The sequence below is a fragment of the Polypterus senegalus genome, chromosome 10 (genome assembly GCF_016835505.1).
Source record: "Polypterus senegalus isolate Bchr_013 chromosome 10, ASM1683550v1, whole genome shotgun sequence".
Classification (NCBI taxonomy): domain Eukaryota; kingdom Metazoa; phylum Chordata; class Cladistia; order Polypteriformes; family Polypteridae; genus Polypterus; species Polypterus senegalus.
In genome coordinates, this window is record NC_053163.1 from 169915958 (window position 1) to 169931750 (window position 15793).

The 15793-nt window shown below is 39.4% G+C and overlaps 1 protein-coding gene across 1 annotated transcript; it reads right to left on the bottom strand.

Annotated features, from left to right (window-relative positions):
- Nucleotides 1-1929: 1929 nt before the first annotated feature.
- On the bottom strand, nt 1930-14748 carry LOC120538035 (G-protein coupled receptor 15-like). The gene is made up of 3 exons (XM_039767425.1): nt 14686-14748; nt 5221-5633; nt 1930-3087 (listed from the first exon to the last, which is right to left on the bottom strand). The coding sequence occupies exons 2-3, from the start codon at nt 5619-5621 to the stop codon at nt 2382-2384; spliced, it is 1107 nt and encodes a 368-aa protein (XP_039623359.1). The 5' UTR covers nt 5622-5633; nt 14686-14748; the 3' UTR covers nt 1930-2381.
- Between the last annotated feature and the right edge of the window lie 1045 nt (nt 14749-15793).

Consider the following 15793-nt stretch of genomic DNA (forward strand, 5'->3'; position numbering starts at 1 on the left):
ATAGATAGATAGATAGATAGATAGATAGATAGATAGATAGATAGATAGATAGATAGATAGATAGATAGATAGATAGATAGATAGATAGATAGATAGATAGATAGATAGATAGATAGATAGATAGATAGATAGATAGATAGATAGATAGATAGATAGGTGGAGAGTCACCACAGTCCTCTCAGGACTCTCTCCATACTGTTGGATAGTCAGGTAGACAAAAAGTCACTCTAGTCCTCTTCTGACCCTTTCTATTTGTTGGATGGATAGATAGCTGGATAGTCACTGCATTAATCTTCTGACCCAATTCATTATATTGGATGGATAGACGGAGAGCCATGGGAGTCCTCTTCTGACACCTCCATCTTGATAGATGATCAGGTTTATGGAAAGCTACCTTAGTCCTCTTCTGAGACCTTTCATTTTGTTGAATGGGTAGATAAATGAATAGTCATCTCCATCTTCTTCTGACCCAATTCATTATTTTGGATGGACAGATAAATGAAGAGTAACCTCCATCCTCTTCTGACCCAATTCATTATTTTGGATGGATGGATAGATGGAGACTGTGGTGGGCTGGCGCCATGCCTGGGGTTTGTTTCCTGCCTTGCACCCTGTGTTGGCTCCAGTAGACCCCCATGACCCTGTAGTTAGGATGTAGTGGGTTGGATAATTGATGGATGGATGAATGGATAGATTGAGAATCACATCAGTTCTGTCCTGACCCCTTCAATTTGTTGGCAGGTCAGGTAGGTGGAGAATCACCTCAGTTCTCCTCTAAACCCTTATTTTTGTTTGATGCATAGATAGCTGGATAGTCACTGCATTTCTCTTCAAACCCAATTCATTATATTGGATGGATAGATGGAGAGTCATGTGAGTCCTCTTCTGACACCTCCATCTTGTTAGATGATCAGATAGATGGAAAGCTACCTTAGTCCTCTTCTGACACCTTTCATTTTGTTGAATGGGTAGATAAATGAATAATCATCTACGTCCTCTTCTTACCCAAACCATTTTGGATGGATGGATAGATGGAGAATCACATCAGTCCTCTCCTGACCCCTCCAATTTGTTGGAAAGTCAGGTAGGTGGAGAGTCACCTCAGTTCTTCTCTAATCCCGTCTTTTTGTTTGATGCATAGATAAATGGAGAGTCACCTCAGTCATCTTCTAACTCTTCCATTATGTTGGATGGGTAGATAGACGGAGAGTCACCTCAGGCTTCTTTTGACCCCTCCATTTTGTTAGATGTTCATGGTGTCACAGCCTACACCATGAACTGTGTTTATAAAAAAATGTATTCTTAAAATTGGTAATCTCTGAGTATTAGAAAAGTATTATAAACATTATATTTTACTAAGCATTAAGATGTATGAGTTAGAAACCACCACTAGTTCATGAAGCCAAGGGTTAGACGTGCAGGAGATCCGGAGAAGGATGGGCCCCTCACTTAGAGAGAGAATGTGAACTCCTTGGCTGTAAATAATGGTAGCAAGCGCTGAGCTAGTAGGGAGTAAGGCCTTGTCAAACAGAAATGATGGACAGAGAGGGGTTTGACACCCCCTCAGCTAAGAAACATTGGTAGAATTAATTAGAGGCAAGAAATGCTAGGAGTCAGATGAGGATGAATAATGGCTTGTAGGATAAGAATTGTAATAAATGTAAGAGATGCCTATGACTCAGGGATGAAGTCATCTGAATTGAGTCTGTATGTGCACCGTGCAATAATGCCTGATTCTGCTGTCTGTCCGGAGTCTCTGAGTGCCTTCATTGGGGCTAAGGGTGCCCATGTCAACCTACTTCAACATGTTCTGCTGTGGTTCTCATGGCTTATTTGACTTCACTACCCGATCACTCTTGAGGAACTCCTTCTGAACCCTTCCCAACTGAACCTACAATACAACTTGATCTTGAGAGGCTGAATTACACCTGAACAAAATTCTGAATTTTCCATAACTCAGCTATGGCTTATGTAAACTTCTAGAAGCATGCAATATCTGATACCCATTTGAGGAAGAGCAAAATGGTATCACCAAAAACTTCTTCAAAATGATATACACATTATAAACTAAACACGCAACTCACGTGTCTCAGAAATGTCCACCTCATGGCTACATGGCCTCATCATTGTGAATTCTACATGCGGCTGTTGATCAAGGATGGGCAAAGGCTGAGTAAGATAAAGAAAGTTCCTTTTTTGGTTTTATTTCAACAGTAGATTTCTAAACAATATAACAAAATTTCAGATGCTATTTCTCTGCTGTTCACAGCTGAACAACTCCTTTAAAGACTTGCTTTAGCTCGATGGTGGTGTCCATGAATAACCGTCACATTTCAACATGCAGAGACTTCATTATGATGGGCTACCTCTTCACAATTGTCCTACGCTTTTACAGACAGCTGACAGTTGGTCGTATTCTGCCTTTCTTTCTTGTGCCAGCTGGACTCAGACCCTTGGCTGCTGCGTGAGCCCATTTCAGAACTTTGTGAAACGACCATCACTTCCTGCAGCCTTGGGAGACATGGACACAGACAGCGAACTGCAAGCTTTTTGAGGGAGGCGTCGGCCCAGGTGTAGATAAAAGGGTTAGCGCAGCTATTAGAAAAAGCAAAAGGCACCAGAACTCCCAAACCGGTGAGGGCCACATCCATGGTGCAAGAGTTTTCCTTGTTCATCATTGTGAGAACAATCTTAACAATCTTAAATACGTTAAAAGGTACCCAGGAGAAACAAAAGACGACGACCACTAGAAAGACCACTTTTATGGAGCGCTGGAGCTTGTGATTCTGTCTACGTGTCCTCCTGTAGTGCAGGCACAGGGTCCTCATGATGGAACAGTAGCAATACAGGATGCCAAGGAGGGAGAAGAAGAAAGCCAGGAGATTGACCAAAGAAAATCTTTGTAAATGGATGTCAATTTCTTCTCTGCATCTCCAAATACCGTTGACGTCCAGTGAAAGGGTGCGTGCCCTGAACACAGGCAGTGCTATCAGTATAGACACCAACCAAACCAGGAAACAAGATGCAGTAACATAGAGTTTCTTCTTGATCTTCCGGTAGATATTCGAATGTACGACTGCAAGGTACCTGTTGGGGGAAATAAAGTTTTAATAAATCAGTTTATTCAGCCTTATTTTCATTTTTTTCAGTTTGGAAACTTTTCCATCTCTGAGCTGAGTCATCTGCAAGATGGACAGATAAATGACGTCCCAAGATGATCTCGAGTAGATGTAATGAAACGGTACACTTGAAAAGGTCATGTAATCAGATAAGCACATCGTGTTTCTTCCAAACAGATTCAGATTTCTTTTTGTGTTAAACATTGTGCTGAGGGACAGGGGGAGGCTGTTGAGCCACCACATTGACAGGAGTTAATTGAGGTGGTTCAGGCATCTGATATGGGTGCCTCCCTGTGGATGTTTTATGGGCATGACCAGCTGGGAGGAGACCCCTGGGACGTCCCAGGGATCGCTGGGAGGATTGTATCTCTCAGATGGCCTGGCAGTGCCTAGGGATCCCACAGTATGAGTTGGCAAGTGTGGCATTTAGGCTTTACTGCTAAGACCGTTGACCCTATGAGCCAGCTTAAGATAAGTGGTGGTAAATGAATGAATGAATAAAAAATTGTGCATGGCTCTATTTACATAGAGCATTGCAACATTTAAGAAGGTTACCTTTGTGAATAAGCATCCTAATCCTCTTAAATTATGCATTTCTTATTTGGCTATCATGTCTATATGTTGTCATAGAACACAAGGGTTGGCAGCATTAGGAAACATCCATTCTGGTTGGGATGCCATGCTTAGTCCGCCATCAAAGGGCCATGTGCTCCCCCAGTCCAACAAGTGGCAGCAATTCTCTGGCGGGTCTCACATATCCACACCATCATCATAGGAATTGGAGTTAAGATTGGCAGCCCTGCTGGGTTTTGTGGGAGCCACAAGAGGGAGCTGTTGGGAGGGGGTTTCCTCTTTTTCAGGGGGTTCAGCCTGACCTGAAAGTGATTTCTGGATGCCATGTGGTAGCACTAAGGGAGCCATTCCTCCTCCTCCTCCTCCTCACTCGAAAAGTCAGAGTCAGGTGGATGAGGACGGAGCTCACTGAGGATGAGAGGAGGAGAGGGAAGAGACAGAGAGAAAGCAGAAGACGTTTGTTTGTAATTGAGCTTGTGCCACCTTTGGAGAAGCCTGCGAGATGTTTTTGTGCACAATCAATCATTTGTCTGAACCCAGAACTTCTGTGTTTGCGGAAGTGTTTGTGGTTTGGAGTGCAGCGCCCCCTACTGGTCACAGTCTAATTCTCTAAAAAATGTTAATACACTTGCACACCTAAAAGCGTTTCAGCATCAATTTGAAGCACGATACTGTACTAAATTTGAGATAATGCTACTAATATCTTCTTTGCCTATTCCCAATTGTATTTAACACACACGTGTGTATGTCCACATTGGTGAACACCTTTCAGTAGCAAATTAGACTTGAGGCTATTAAAGGAATGTTTCACCCCAAAATAATATTTTTTTATATATTACTTACCCTATGTAGTCTTTCTTTTAGTTTGAATGATCTTATCTCCTAATTGCAAGATCTCAATAATAATAAAGGATTTTTATTTGTTAGTTAAATATTTCTCTTGTATAGATATATGCATTCTTATTTATCATGGTGGTGGCCAGCTAGCTACATCGATAGATAGATAGATAGATAGATAGATAGATAGATAGATAGATAGATAGATAGATAGATAGATAGATAGATAGATAGATGTGAAATGCACTATATAATAGATAGATAGATAGATAGATAGATAGATAGATAGATGTGAAAGGCACTATGTAATATGTTTAAATAGAGTGAAAGGCACTATATAATAGATAGATACAGTAAATGTGAAAGGCATTATGTAATACAGTATATTTTAAAAGAGTAAAATGCACTATGTAATATATTGAAATAGAGTGAAAGACACTATAAAATATATAGATAGATAAATATGAAAGGCACTATGTAATATATTTAAATAGAGTGAAAGGCACTATATAATAGATAGATAGATAGATAGATTGTTCTGTGATTGTTCGGTGAAGGACTTTGCCAAGACAAACCACAGGATGAGACTATCAAGATTTGCAGGTTGCCAATGCTATGTCGTGAGACTGAGGAATGGCCCTTCTCTGTCATCTTGTTTCTTTATATAACAAAATTGTCTTATTTGAATTACCTGTCAATGCTCATCGCCGTGAGAAAGAAGATCCCACTTTGCATGCTGAGGGCCATAAAATAGGCAGTAATCTTGCAACACAGCCATCCTGAGCGCCAGGAGCCCCCGTGGATCTCGCTGTCAATCCAAACCAAGAGGCCCAGCAGAAGAAGCAAATCAGAAATTGCCAGATTCACCACGAAGGATTCACAGGGACGTCTGAAAACACTGAGGCGCCGAACCATAATCCAGATCAGGGCGATGTTACCTGGAACTCCCAAAATCACCACCAGGATGTAGAGAAATGTCCGGATTATCCAAGTCCAAGGAAACGCAGGAAGGCGGCAACCTTCACTCTGCTCAGTTGAATCATTTTCATAGTAATATGTTTCATATTCGACTGTGGAGCTTGAATACTCCATGAGAATGGTTGCCTTTGGTAAAAACAATGCAGAACAAAAACATAAAATTAATACCATAAGTAAAAAAAGTAAAACTGTGTCATCCTGCAACATTATTCCAATATGCCAGTAAGTCATGAAAAGTTTACAAATAAGTGTTAATAACTGAGCAGAATTAAATTTAGAGGATCAAGAAATGTACATGAATCATAATTCTGGTGATCAGTCATGTGCAACTGTCATATGATGTATTTCAATGGGGTCTTAAACCTGAAATCCCACCGGCCTACGCCTAGAGTGCCTTCAGAACGTATTCAGACCCCTCACTTCCTCACATTTTGTGACGCTGTGGCCCTTTGCTAAAATCATTTCAATTCTTTCATTTTTTTTTCCTCCATCAAGCAACACTCAATACCCCAGAATGACAAAGCGAAACCAGGTTTGTAGACATTTTTGCAAATTTATTAGAAATGAAACACTGAAATATCACAGTATTTGGACCCTTTACTCAATACTTAGTGGGGGCAGTCATTCCAGCCTGGAGTCTTCTTGGCTTTGATGCCACAAGCTTCACACACCTGATTTGAGGATTTTCTGCTGCCATTTTCTTCAGATCCTCTCAGGCTTTGCTTGGTTGGATGGAAATTATTGCTGGATGGCTGTTATTTTTAATGTTGCACCAGAAATGGAGGTTTGGGTTCAAGTCCAGGCTCTGGCTGGTCCACTCAAGGACATTCACAGAGCTGTTCCTAAAGGCACCCCTATGTTGTCTTTGCTTTGTCCAGTCGGAAGGTGAACCTTCATCCCAGTCTGAGGTCCAGGTTTTCATTAGGGATATCTCTGAGCTTTTCTCTTTTCATCTTTTCTTTGTACGTGACTAGTGTCCCAGTCTCTGCTGCTGACAAAAAAACCCCATAGCATGATGCGGCCACCACCATCGTTGAAATGGTATTGTGCAGGAGATGAGCGGTGTTTGGTTTCCTTCAACGCGATGCTTAGAAATGAGGTCAAACAATTCAACTTGGTTTCATCAAACCAGAGAAATTTGTTTCTCACAGTCTGACAGTCCTGTAGGTGCTTTTTTGCAAACTCCTAGTGGGCTTCTATGTGTCATCTGGCCACTCTGCTATAAATCTAAGATTAGTGGAGTGTTGGTTGTTCTCATGGAAGTTTCTTCTATCTCCATACAAGTTCTCTGGAGTGACCATTGGGTATTTGGTCACGTCTCTTACCAAGACCTTTCTCCCACAATTACTCATTTTGGCCTGGTAACTAACTTTAGAAGCAGTCGTGATTGTTCCAAACTTCTTTCATCTAAGAATTATGGCGGCTGAAGGAATAGAACCAATACCATCCCTTCCTGTAGGTCAGGTCAGGTTAGGTTGGGGAGCATGCACCGGTACAGCGTGTTGCTGCACCCAACACAAACAGCTCAGGATACTGGTTGAAAGCCCTCCAGGCAGATACGTTGTCCAGTCCCACCCTCCAGAAATGACCCTCAATCTGCCATAGCCAGGTGTTAAGTGGGCTCCCCCTTGGCCTGGTCCAGCCACTCGGGTCCTCAACAATGAGGGCCCTGTGAGCCGGATCACCCTCGGGGAATCGCTACACATGACCGTAGTGCCGTAACTGACTCTCCTTCACACTGCAGGTCATGGGCTTCATTCGGGACTCCGTGAGCAACACAAAGTCACACCAACTGAAGAGACACACAAGAAGGAGTGCTGTCTTCGTCTCAGGTCGCTGGATAGCGTCCATGTCTCGCAATCATATAGCAAGACAGGGAGCACCAGGACTCTGAAGACTTGGACTTTCATCTTTATTAAAAGAACCTGCTTGTGTGTCCTTTTGTCCATCCCCCTAACCCTCACTGGCTGTCTCTCTCTGTCTCTCTCAGCTGAATTGCAAATCTTTGAATTAAATTTCACAAATTACGTTGGCACTAATAGTGGGCGGCACTGTGGCGCAGTGGGTAGCGCTGCTGCCTCGCAATTAGGAGACGTGGGTTTGCTTCCCAGGTCCTCCCTGCTTGGAGTTTGCATGTTCTCCCCGTGTCTGCGTGGGTTTCCTCCCACAGTCCAAAGACATGCAGGTTAGGTGTATTGGTGACCCTAAATTGTCCCTAATGTGTGTGTGTGTGTGTGTGCCCTGTGCTGGGCTGGCACCCTACCCAGGGTTTGTTTCCTGCCTCGCACCCTGTGTTGGCTGGGATTGGCCCCAGCAGACCCCCGTGACCCTGTAGTTGAGATATAGCGGGTTGAATAATGGATGGATGGATGATTTTAGTACGAAGCTGAAAGAGCAAAATGTGAAAAAGGTGAAGAGATCTGAATGCTGTCTGAAGGCACTGTGGGTGTCTATTGTCTTGAGTATTGTTTTATTATTTTAATTTTTATTGTCTTATGTGTATAATAATATTCATAATAATAATAATTATTATTATTATAGCACAGTGGGTAGCACTGCTGCCTCGCAGTAAGGAGACATGGGTTCTCTTCCCGGGTCCTCCCTGCGTGGAGTTTGCATGTTCTCCCTACAGATTTTATTTTATTTATTTTTTCTCCAGCCGTCTGGAGTTTTTTGTTTTTTTCTGTCCCCCCTGGCCATTGAACCTTACTCTTATTCGATGTTAATTAATGTTGATTTATTTTGTTTTATAATTGTGTCTTTCATTTTTCTATTCTTTAATATGTAAAGCACTTTGAGCTACTGTTTGTATGAAAATGTGCTATAGAAATAAATGTTGTTGTTGTTCTCCCCGTGTCTGCGTGGGTTTCCTCCCACAGTCCAAAGACATGCAGGTTAGGTGTATTGGCGACTCTAAATTGTCCCGTTTGTGTGTGTGTGTGTGTGTGTGTGTGTGTGCCCAGCAGACCCCCGTGACCCTGTAGGTAGGATATAGTGGGTTAGATAATTGATAGATTATTATTATTGCTATTTTTTACATTTTAAACTGTAAGTATTGAGTTGTTGGACTGTTTTAGTTTTTAAGTTTGCTTTGAAATTTTGAATAACTAATCAGTTCATATACATTCTTCAAAATCACAGTTCCTTAATGGCGTTTTACTCGAGATATCCTTAGGACCTTTTGGTTTCTCCTTCACAGCAATGAGATCAGAAAGAATTTAAATGGAGACCTTGTCTTTTGTCTCTTACTTGTCAGACATTTTCTCCTGAATAATCCAACCCCAGTGGTCTCACAAGGGGTCTCCTCTTGAATTTTCAGTCACCCAATGGGCTCAGATCTTCTTAATATCATCTTGACCTTTTTCTTTTTTTTGCAGTTTCAGACTATCTGCATTGTGTGCTCAGTAATATCTGGTGAAATGCATGGATGGTGGTAATAAAACACCACACCGGGATTACAAAGCTGCAGTCGTTTTCTGAGTAATATTATTAGTGGCTCTCATTTTTATCGCTGCACGCCGGTTAGGTCAGACTCATTCTGGAAGAGAAGGTGGGCAGTGTGGTTAAACGTTTGGGCTTCAGATCTTGCACTTGTGGATTCAAATCCCACTGCTGACACCAGTTGGTGACCAGAAGAACGTCACTTCACCTGCATGAGCTCCAATTGGAAAAGTAAAAGACACGTAACTGATCATATCTCCGATATTTTAAATACACCTGGAGAAAGGCATCAGTCCAAAAAATGTGAAGTTTTGAAAAGAGTTTAAAGCAAGACTAGAGATCTCACACAACATACCATGCTTCTCAAACCAAATTCTCAGTTGTGATTCATTTTACCTCCGTTTTATCTCAAGTATCCTTTTTTGTATGAAGCTGTTTTTCCTAAGGAATTCTAGGAAGACACCTGCGACAAAGTGATTTAATGAAATCTAAATGAGGGTCTCTGTGAAGTCTCATGAGGCATTAAGGACCAACTTTTGAGCAGTAAAATGTTCCTATGGGCTTCATTGTTTGGTTCCTACTGGAGCCACTGCTTGACAACCGTTTCATTCTGGGCTTTGCCTATGACCCTGGGTCTTTGAGCCTTGAAAATGTATGTGAACACAAGAGACATCTTTAATGTACAGCAGGCTAACTAACAGGAGACTGAAACTCAAGGAAATCCCTGACTTGTTTGTATTTCACAAATCTGTCCTTACCTACTTGTGATTGTATACAAAACGTGTTAGGGATAAAAATGAACGTCTCCTCCTGCAATGTTCAAGTCAACGGTTTTCTGGGGAACTAAAACAGGACCTCCTACGTCAGGGGTGGCGAACTCCAGGCCTGGAGGGCCGCAGTGGCTACAGGTTTTCATTCTCACCCTTTTCCTAATCAGTGACCAGTTTTTCACTGCTAATTAACTTTTTTCCATTCACTTTAATAGCCCTGTTAGAAGAGTTCAGCCCTCTGAATTGATTCCTTCTTTCATTAAATGACAGCCAAGCAGAAATGAGATGTGAAACGAGCCAACAGATGACCAGCTAAACTGGGGCTTCAAACTCCAACCAATTTCACTCCAATCACTTTCTTAATGAGAAGCCAATTCTCGCTGTTAATTAAATCCATTATTTAATTCCATGGCTTGTTGCTGCTCTTATTCTGCCACAGCACACAATTCAAAAACTGTTGTTTTTCTGTTCTTTCTAAGAGCACCAATGTCAAAATGTGATCTGATCTGAGAGATTAACCTTACCAAGACCATCACCTCTCTTTAATTTCAGATATTGTGTGATGGGCACAGGGGAGCTGGTCATGTGGTGGCTTGTTTTGGGTCTCATTATTGTTTAGCTGCTAATTAAAGAAAAAGAAACAACTATGGGGCCTGAGTCAAGTTAATTAAAAGAAGTAATCAGCAGCAAAAACTGGCCACTAGTGAAGAAGACGGTAGGAATAAAAACCTGCACCATTGTGGCACTCAAGGCCTGGAGTTCACCACCCCTGTCCTATGGCATCAGTCTGAAGAACTGCTTTGACACCTTCAGTTTTAACATGTAAGTTAAAGAAATGACTTGATGGATGTACAGAAAAAGTATGATAGATAGATAGATAGATAGATAGATAGATAGATGAAAGGCACTATTTAATAGATAGAAAGATTAAAGGCACTATTTAATAGATAGATGAAAGGCACTATATAATAGAAAGATAGATAAATAGATAGATAGATAGATAGATAGATAGATAGATAGATAGATAGATAGATAGATAGATAGATAGATAAAAGGCACTGTTTAATGGAGAGATAGATAGATGAAAGGTGCTATATAATGGATAGATTGATTTTTTTTACATTTTGAAAGTCACAATAGTCAGAATAGACAGATAGAAACAAAAACCAAATGTGTCAATAATTCCAAAATCAGAACTCCTAAACACTCTCATTCCATCCCTTCATCATCACATACATGTAAATACCCACCAACTCCTTCTTTCAGACCCTCCACTCCCCAATTCCACTCATTCCTTACAATTCTCTACTGATTTCTGTTCATAAATATTCTACTAATGATAACATTAGAATACAAAATGCTGTTTGCCACTTTCATATTTACACAGTACGTTATTTACAAAGATTCTGAGCGGATTTATAAAAATATAAACCAACTCCTACTCTCACTTAACATTTTAAATAATGTAATTGGACCTGTAGTGCCAGCTCCCTTTAACTTTATTTTCTGAGTTTTCCAAATTCCAGGTTTTACCTCTACTAAAATAAAGTTAACCAGATTTACATATATTTGTTCTTTTTGAGCTTTCTGCACCAAAAACAAACACCTTCCCATTATAAGCAACCCCTAGGCTCCATCACTCTAAGATAGATAGACAGATAAGAAATGCACTATATGATAGAGAGATAGATATTGAGACATATATGAAATGCACTATATTATACGTAAATGGGAAGTAAATCACTTTACAGACTTACACGTTTTAATCGGGTTCTTTAACTGCACCATACCGTCCTTTTGAGTTTTGTGGTTCCTCGCTGAACGGTTTCTTCACAAAGCACCATTTAATTCTGGGAAGGGTATTTTACATGTGAAGTCGATTCTTTGTGTTTTGAAAAACTTTCTAAAATGTAGGACACTAATATATATATATATAGACACACACACGAGGGGCGTTCAAAACGTTTCCGCACTTTTTTTTTAACTCTATTTATTAAGAATTTCAAAAACAAATGACATCTCATGTCTACATGGTCACCGTCCTTTGCGGTGCAATTTTCCCAGCGTCGTGCCAACTTTTTAATGCCCAGTTACTGCTCCTCCCGCCTTCGCCGTTTCAAACTAAAATATAAAAGTGCGGAAACTTTTCTGAACGTCCCTCGTACACTACACTGTATAGTTTGTGTTCTGTGTGTTTTTACCATATCTGTAACTTATACACTGATTCCGTATTTCGTCTTCTTTATTTGTATTTTACTTGAGAAGCAGCGAACAGCGCGATACATAAACAAGTTGTGTTGTATTGAATGCAAGAACAAATGCATGTCTACATTTCTCAGGTATGAAGTGACTCTGATGTGGATCTTGTTATTTATTTATTTATCTGATAATTTTTTAACATTTTGAAAGTCACAAATGGAAATCTAAAAACAAAAATGCAACAATCTGAAAATGTTTTGTAAAACACGCACACACATACACATATACACATATATATAGTACATTACAACAATGAAAAAAATAAACAGCACATTAGTCTCTAAAGGAGTAAAAGTCACACATAAAAGGGGAAGGAAAAAATGAAAAGCAGTAGTTGGTGTCGGGCGTTTTCTTTTTTTCTGTGTTCTTTTTCTTTTGTCACCCACGTACTGAGCTGTAAATGAAAGCGCAGCCGCGTTGTTTTGTAACTGAAATTCACGCACGGCGAACAAAAAGTAAAGACGTTTTAGAGAGTAAAAGAAGTCAGATATTGTGTTATTTATTTTGGGTGGAGGGGGTTTGATGTTCACATGCAGCAGTTATATTGCAGTTTAAATTTAATAACAGCTAACAAAAAAATCGGAATTTTTCAGCCATTGTTGAATGTTGAAAAAAAGAGACTCGAGATTCTTTTACAGAAAAAGTCATCAATAATGATCAAAATGAAATAAAACATAAATGTCATTATACTCAGGTAAAAAGGTTTTTACAAACGTCTATAGTGTCTCGTGGTATTCACTTTAAAATCCTTTAAAACGTTTTTATGTAATTAATTTCAATTGTTTTAATAAAGCATTAAGCAAACATCAAAATAATGTAAATGTCTGACTGTTTTAAAATATTTGCGTATTTTTCGGTTTTCGAACTTAATTCTCATTCTGATGTTTTTGCACAAATAGCCAAATACCAAACCGCCCGAACTCTACAACTTCACAGATGTCTTAGAAAACACGAATCAATAAAATTATTACAGATTAAGTGCTGAGTGATTTCTTTACCTGCAGGCAGTCGGCGCGTCTCTTAAGGCAGGAAACGATTGTAACATCCGCACTTGTTGCCGTCTTTTTTCTTCACTTAAGCGGGTGCACCAAAGATTACGCTGATGTGTTTGGTTTGGGGTTAAACCGGAACAGGCAGGGCTGCGGGGACAAAGTGAGGCCCTTGTCGTGCTCAGGTAATTCATACCTGTGCCACTTGAATCGCGTCTTACCGCCTGCACGGCAAATACAAACGCGTGGGGACTTCAAAGGCGAGAGGTGTCAACGTATACGTGGGGTCCTTCAGCCAACACTCACATGTGGTTAAGTTTAAGTGTGACAAAAACATTTAGTCAAGCTGAGACCACCGATCTTTGTGGCGAGTCCTGACATTCGAGCAACCCCTGATGTTAAATGGACATCTTAGAAAAAACATTCATTATGAAAGCGCATTCAGGCCGCACCTGACTAACGGGGCTTAGGAGCGCAAGACATTAAAGACGGCGGGTGAAAAAGTCATCAGAATACTAAAAATGAAGCTGTTATAAAAAATAAAATATAACGTGACACTCATTGGACTGTAAGTAGATATACAGATAGAAAAAGGCACTATATAAGAGAGAGAGAGAGAGAGATGTGAAAGGCACGATAGATAGATAGATAGATAGATAGATAGATAGATAGATAGATAGATAGATAGATAGATAGATAGATAGATAGATAGATAGATAGATAGATAGATAGACTGCACTACATATGTCCACATGGGAAAATTTAGGTTATAAAAGAATCTCAAATAAATAAATAAAAACCAACATCACTCAAATACACACCAGAATTACTAAAAAGAAAAAAACGTATATAACATCCTCTCTGTTTAAACTGAAAGGAAGCTTTTACTGGTAATGTATCCACACATTTTGCAAAGAATAAACTCTTAAATTTACATTAAAATGCAATTAATTTATTCAATATACTATTCATTTAATTTATTAATCTTATTATTAGTAATGTATGAATGATTATTTATTATTAACTAATGTAATATTAATAAATACTACTATTTTCTACTATTTATTATTTATTATCTATTACATATAGTGCCTTTCACATCTATCTATCTATCTATCTATCTATCTATCTATCTATCTATCTATCATATAGTGCCTTTCATATCTATCTATCTATCTATCTATCTATCATATAGTGCCTTTCATATCTATCTATCTATCTATCTATCTATCTATCTATCTATCTATCTATCTATCTATCTATCTATCTATCATATAGTGCCTTTCATATCTATCTATCTATCTATCTATCTATCTATCTATCTATCTATCTATCTATCTATCTACATACAGACCAAATAGTGTTAAGGTAAGTTTAACTAATTCCAAAAGCTTAATTTTTCAAGGCTATAAAATGCTACCTTTTGCTTCCACCGTCTGTCTATTTGTCTGTCTCTCAGGTATTATTAATTCATAATTTAATCTGCTCCAGGATGATCTACTTTGTTAATCTAACTGAACACTCACCAAATCTCCTTTTTTGAAGGTATACAGAACACATCCTTAATCTACGCGGATATCAAGCACATTCGACTCTCTGCGCTGTTACTACTTACTATATAAATTTCAACCATTCATGGATAACAAGTTCGAAGTCGTCATATTTATACGTACAAGTTTCCTCAACTTATAGTTTCTTTCCATCCATTCATCTTCTAACCTGCTTATTACGGAGAAGATGGAGCCTATCCAACAAGTTCCAGGTGAAAAGTAGGAAACAACCAATCAGTCCCTGGACAGGTCGCCAGCACATCACAGGGTGAGCACACAGTCACAATTCAGAGGTAAATTTAGTCTCACGAATCCATTTAACCGGCATGTCTATGGATTGTGGGAGGAAGCTGGAGCGCCGGGATTGCGCACGCGCATGTTCAGAGAATATGGACACTCTATAGGGAACAAAGCGGGACTTGAACCCTATAGTCTCCTTGCTGCGAGACAATAGCACTACGCCACCGTGCCGCCACCAACACCACTATTTCCACATCTTATGTAAACTGATTTATAATGCTATTTTATTTGAATGTGGCGGCATTACACGGCATACACCTCTATTATAATAAGTGGCAATAAATATCCCATAATCCATCTATTTTAAATCCCATTTATTAATTCATGCGTTGCTTACACTGGCGCGGCAGCAGTGAGCTCAAGAACACAAAGCTAATCCTGGACGGAACGGCGTCCGATCGAGCACCCCTACCTATCTTTATACAAAAATATAAAGTGAAACTTAACTTCATCCTGGAACATTAGTGCACTTTGTAAAAATAAACAAAGCAGGGAACTAGCAGGGTACTTACTGAAATTATGTGCTAGCCGTGCTCACCGAAAATGAGAGGACCAAAGATAACGACGAGAGGCGTAAAACGGTGATGTACGACATGAAGTCCCAGTCTGAGCTGCTCTGCTGAGACGGCTTAAAACTTGAGGTGTGCAACCATATAATACAGTATAGGATTTCAATTAAAGGAAAGTTTTATCTAAAAAATGAATAAATAAAATAAATAAATAAAGTAATGCTTTTCTTTAAAGTGAATGACGACAGTCTATATTATCTTTGTTAACACTCCACACTTATCTAGATTTCCCCTTTTGCATCAAATGTCACAACCACCACATTTCCATCTAACATCAGAACTAGTAACTGTAGAAGGCTGTGATAATAAAGTGTCGTTTTTATTTTTTTCCTATTCTTTTATTTTATATTCTATGCAAAAATGCTGAAAGACACTATATAACAGATAGATAGATGTGAAAAGCACATT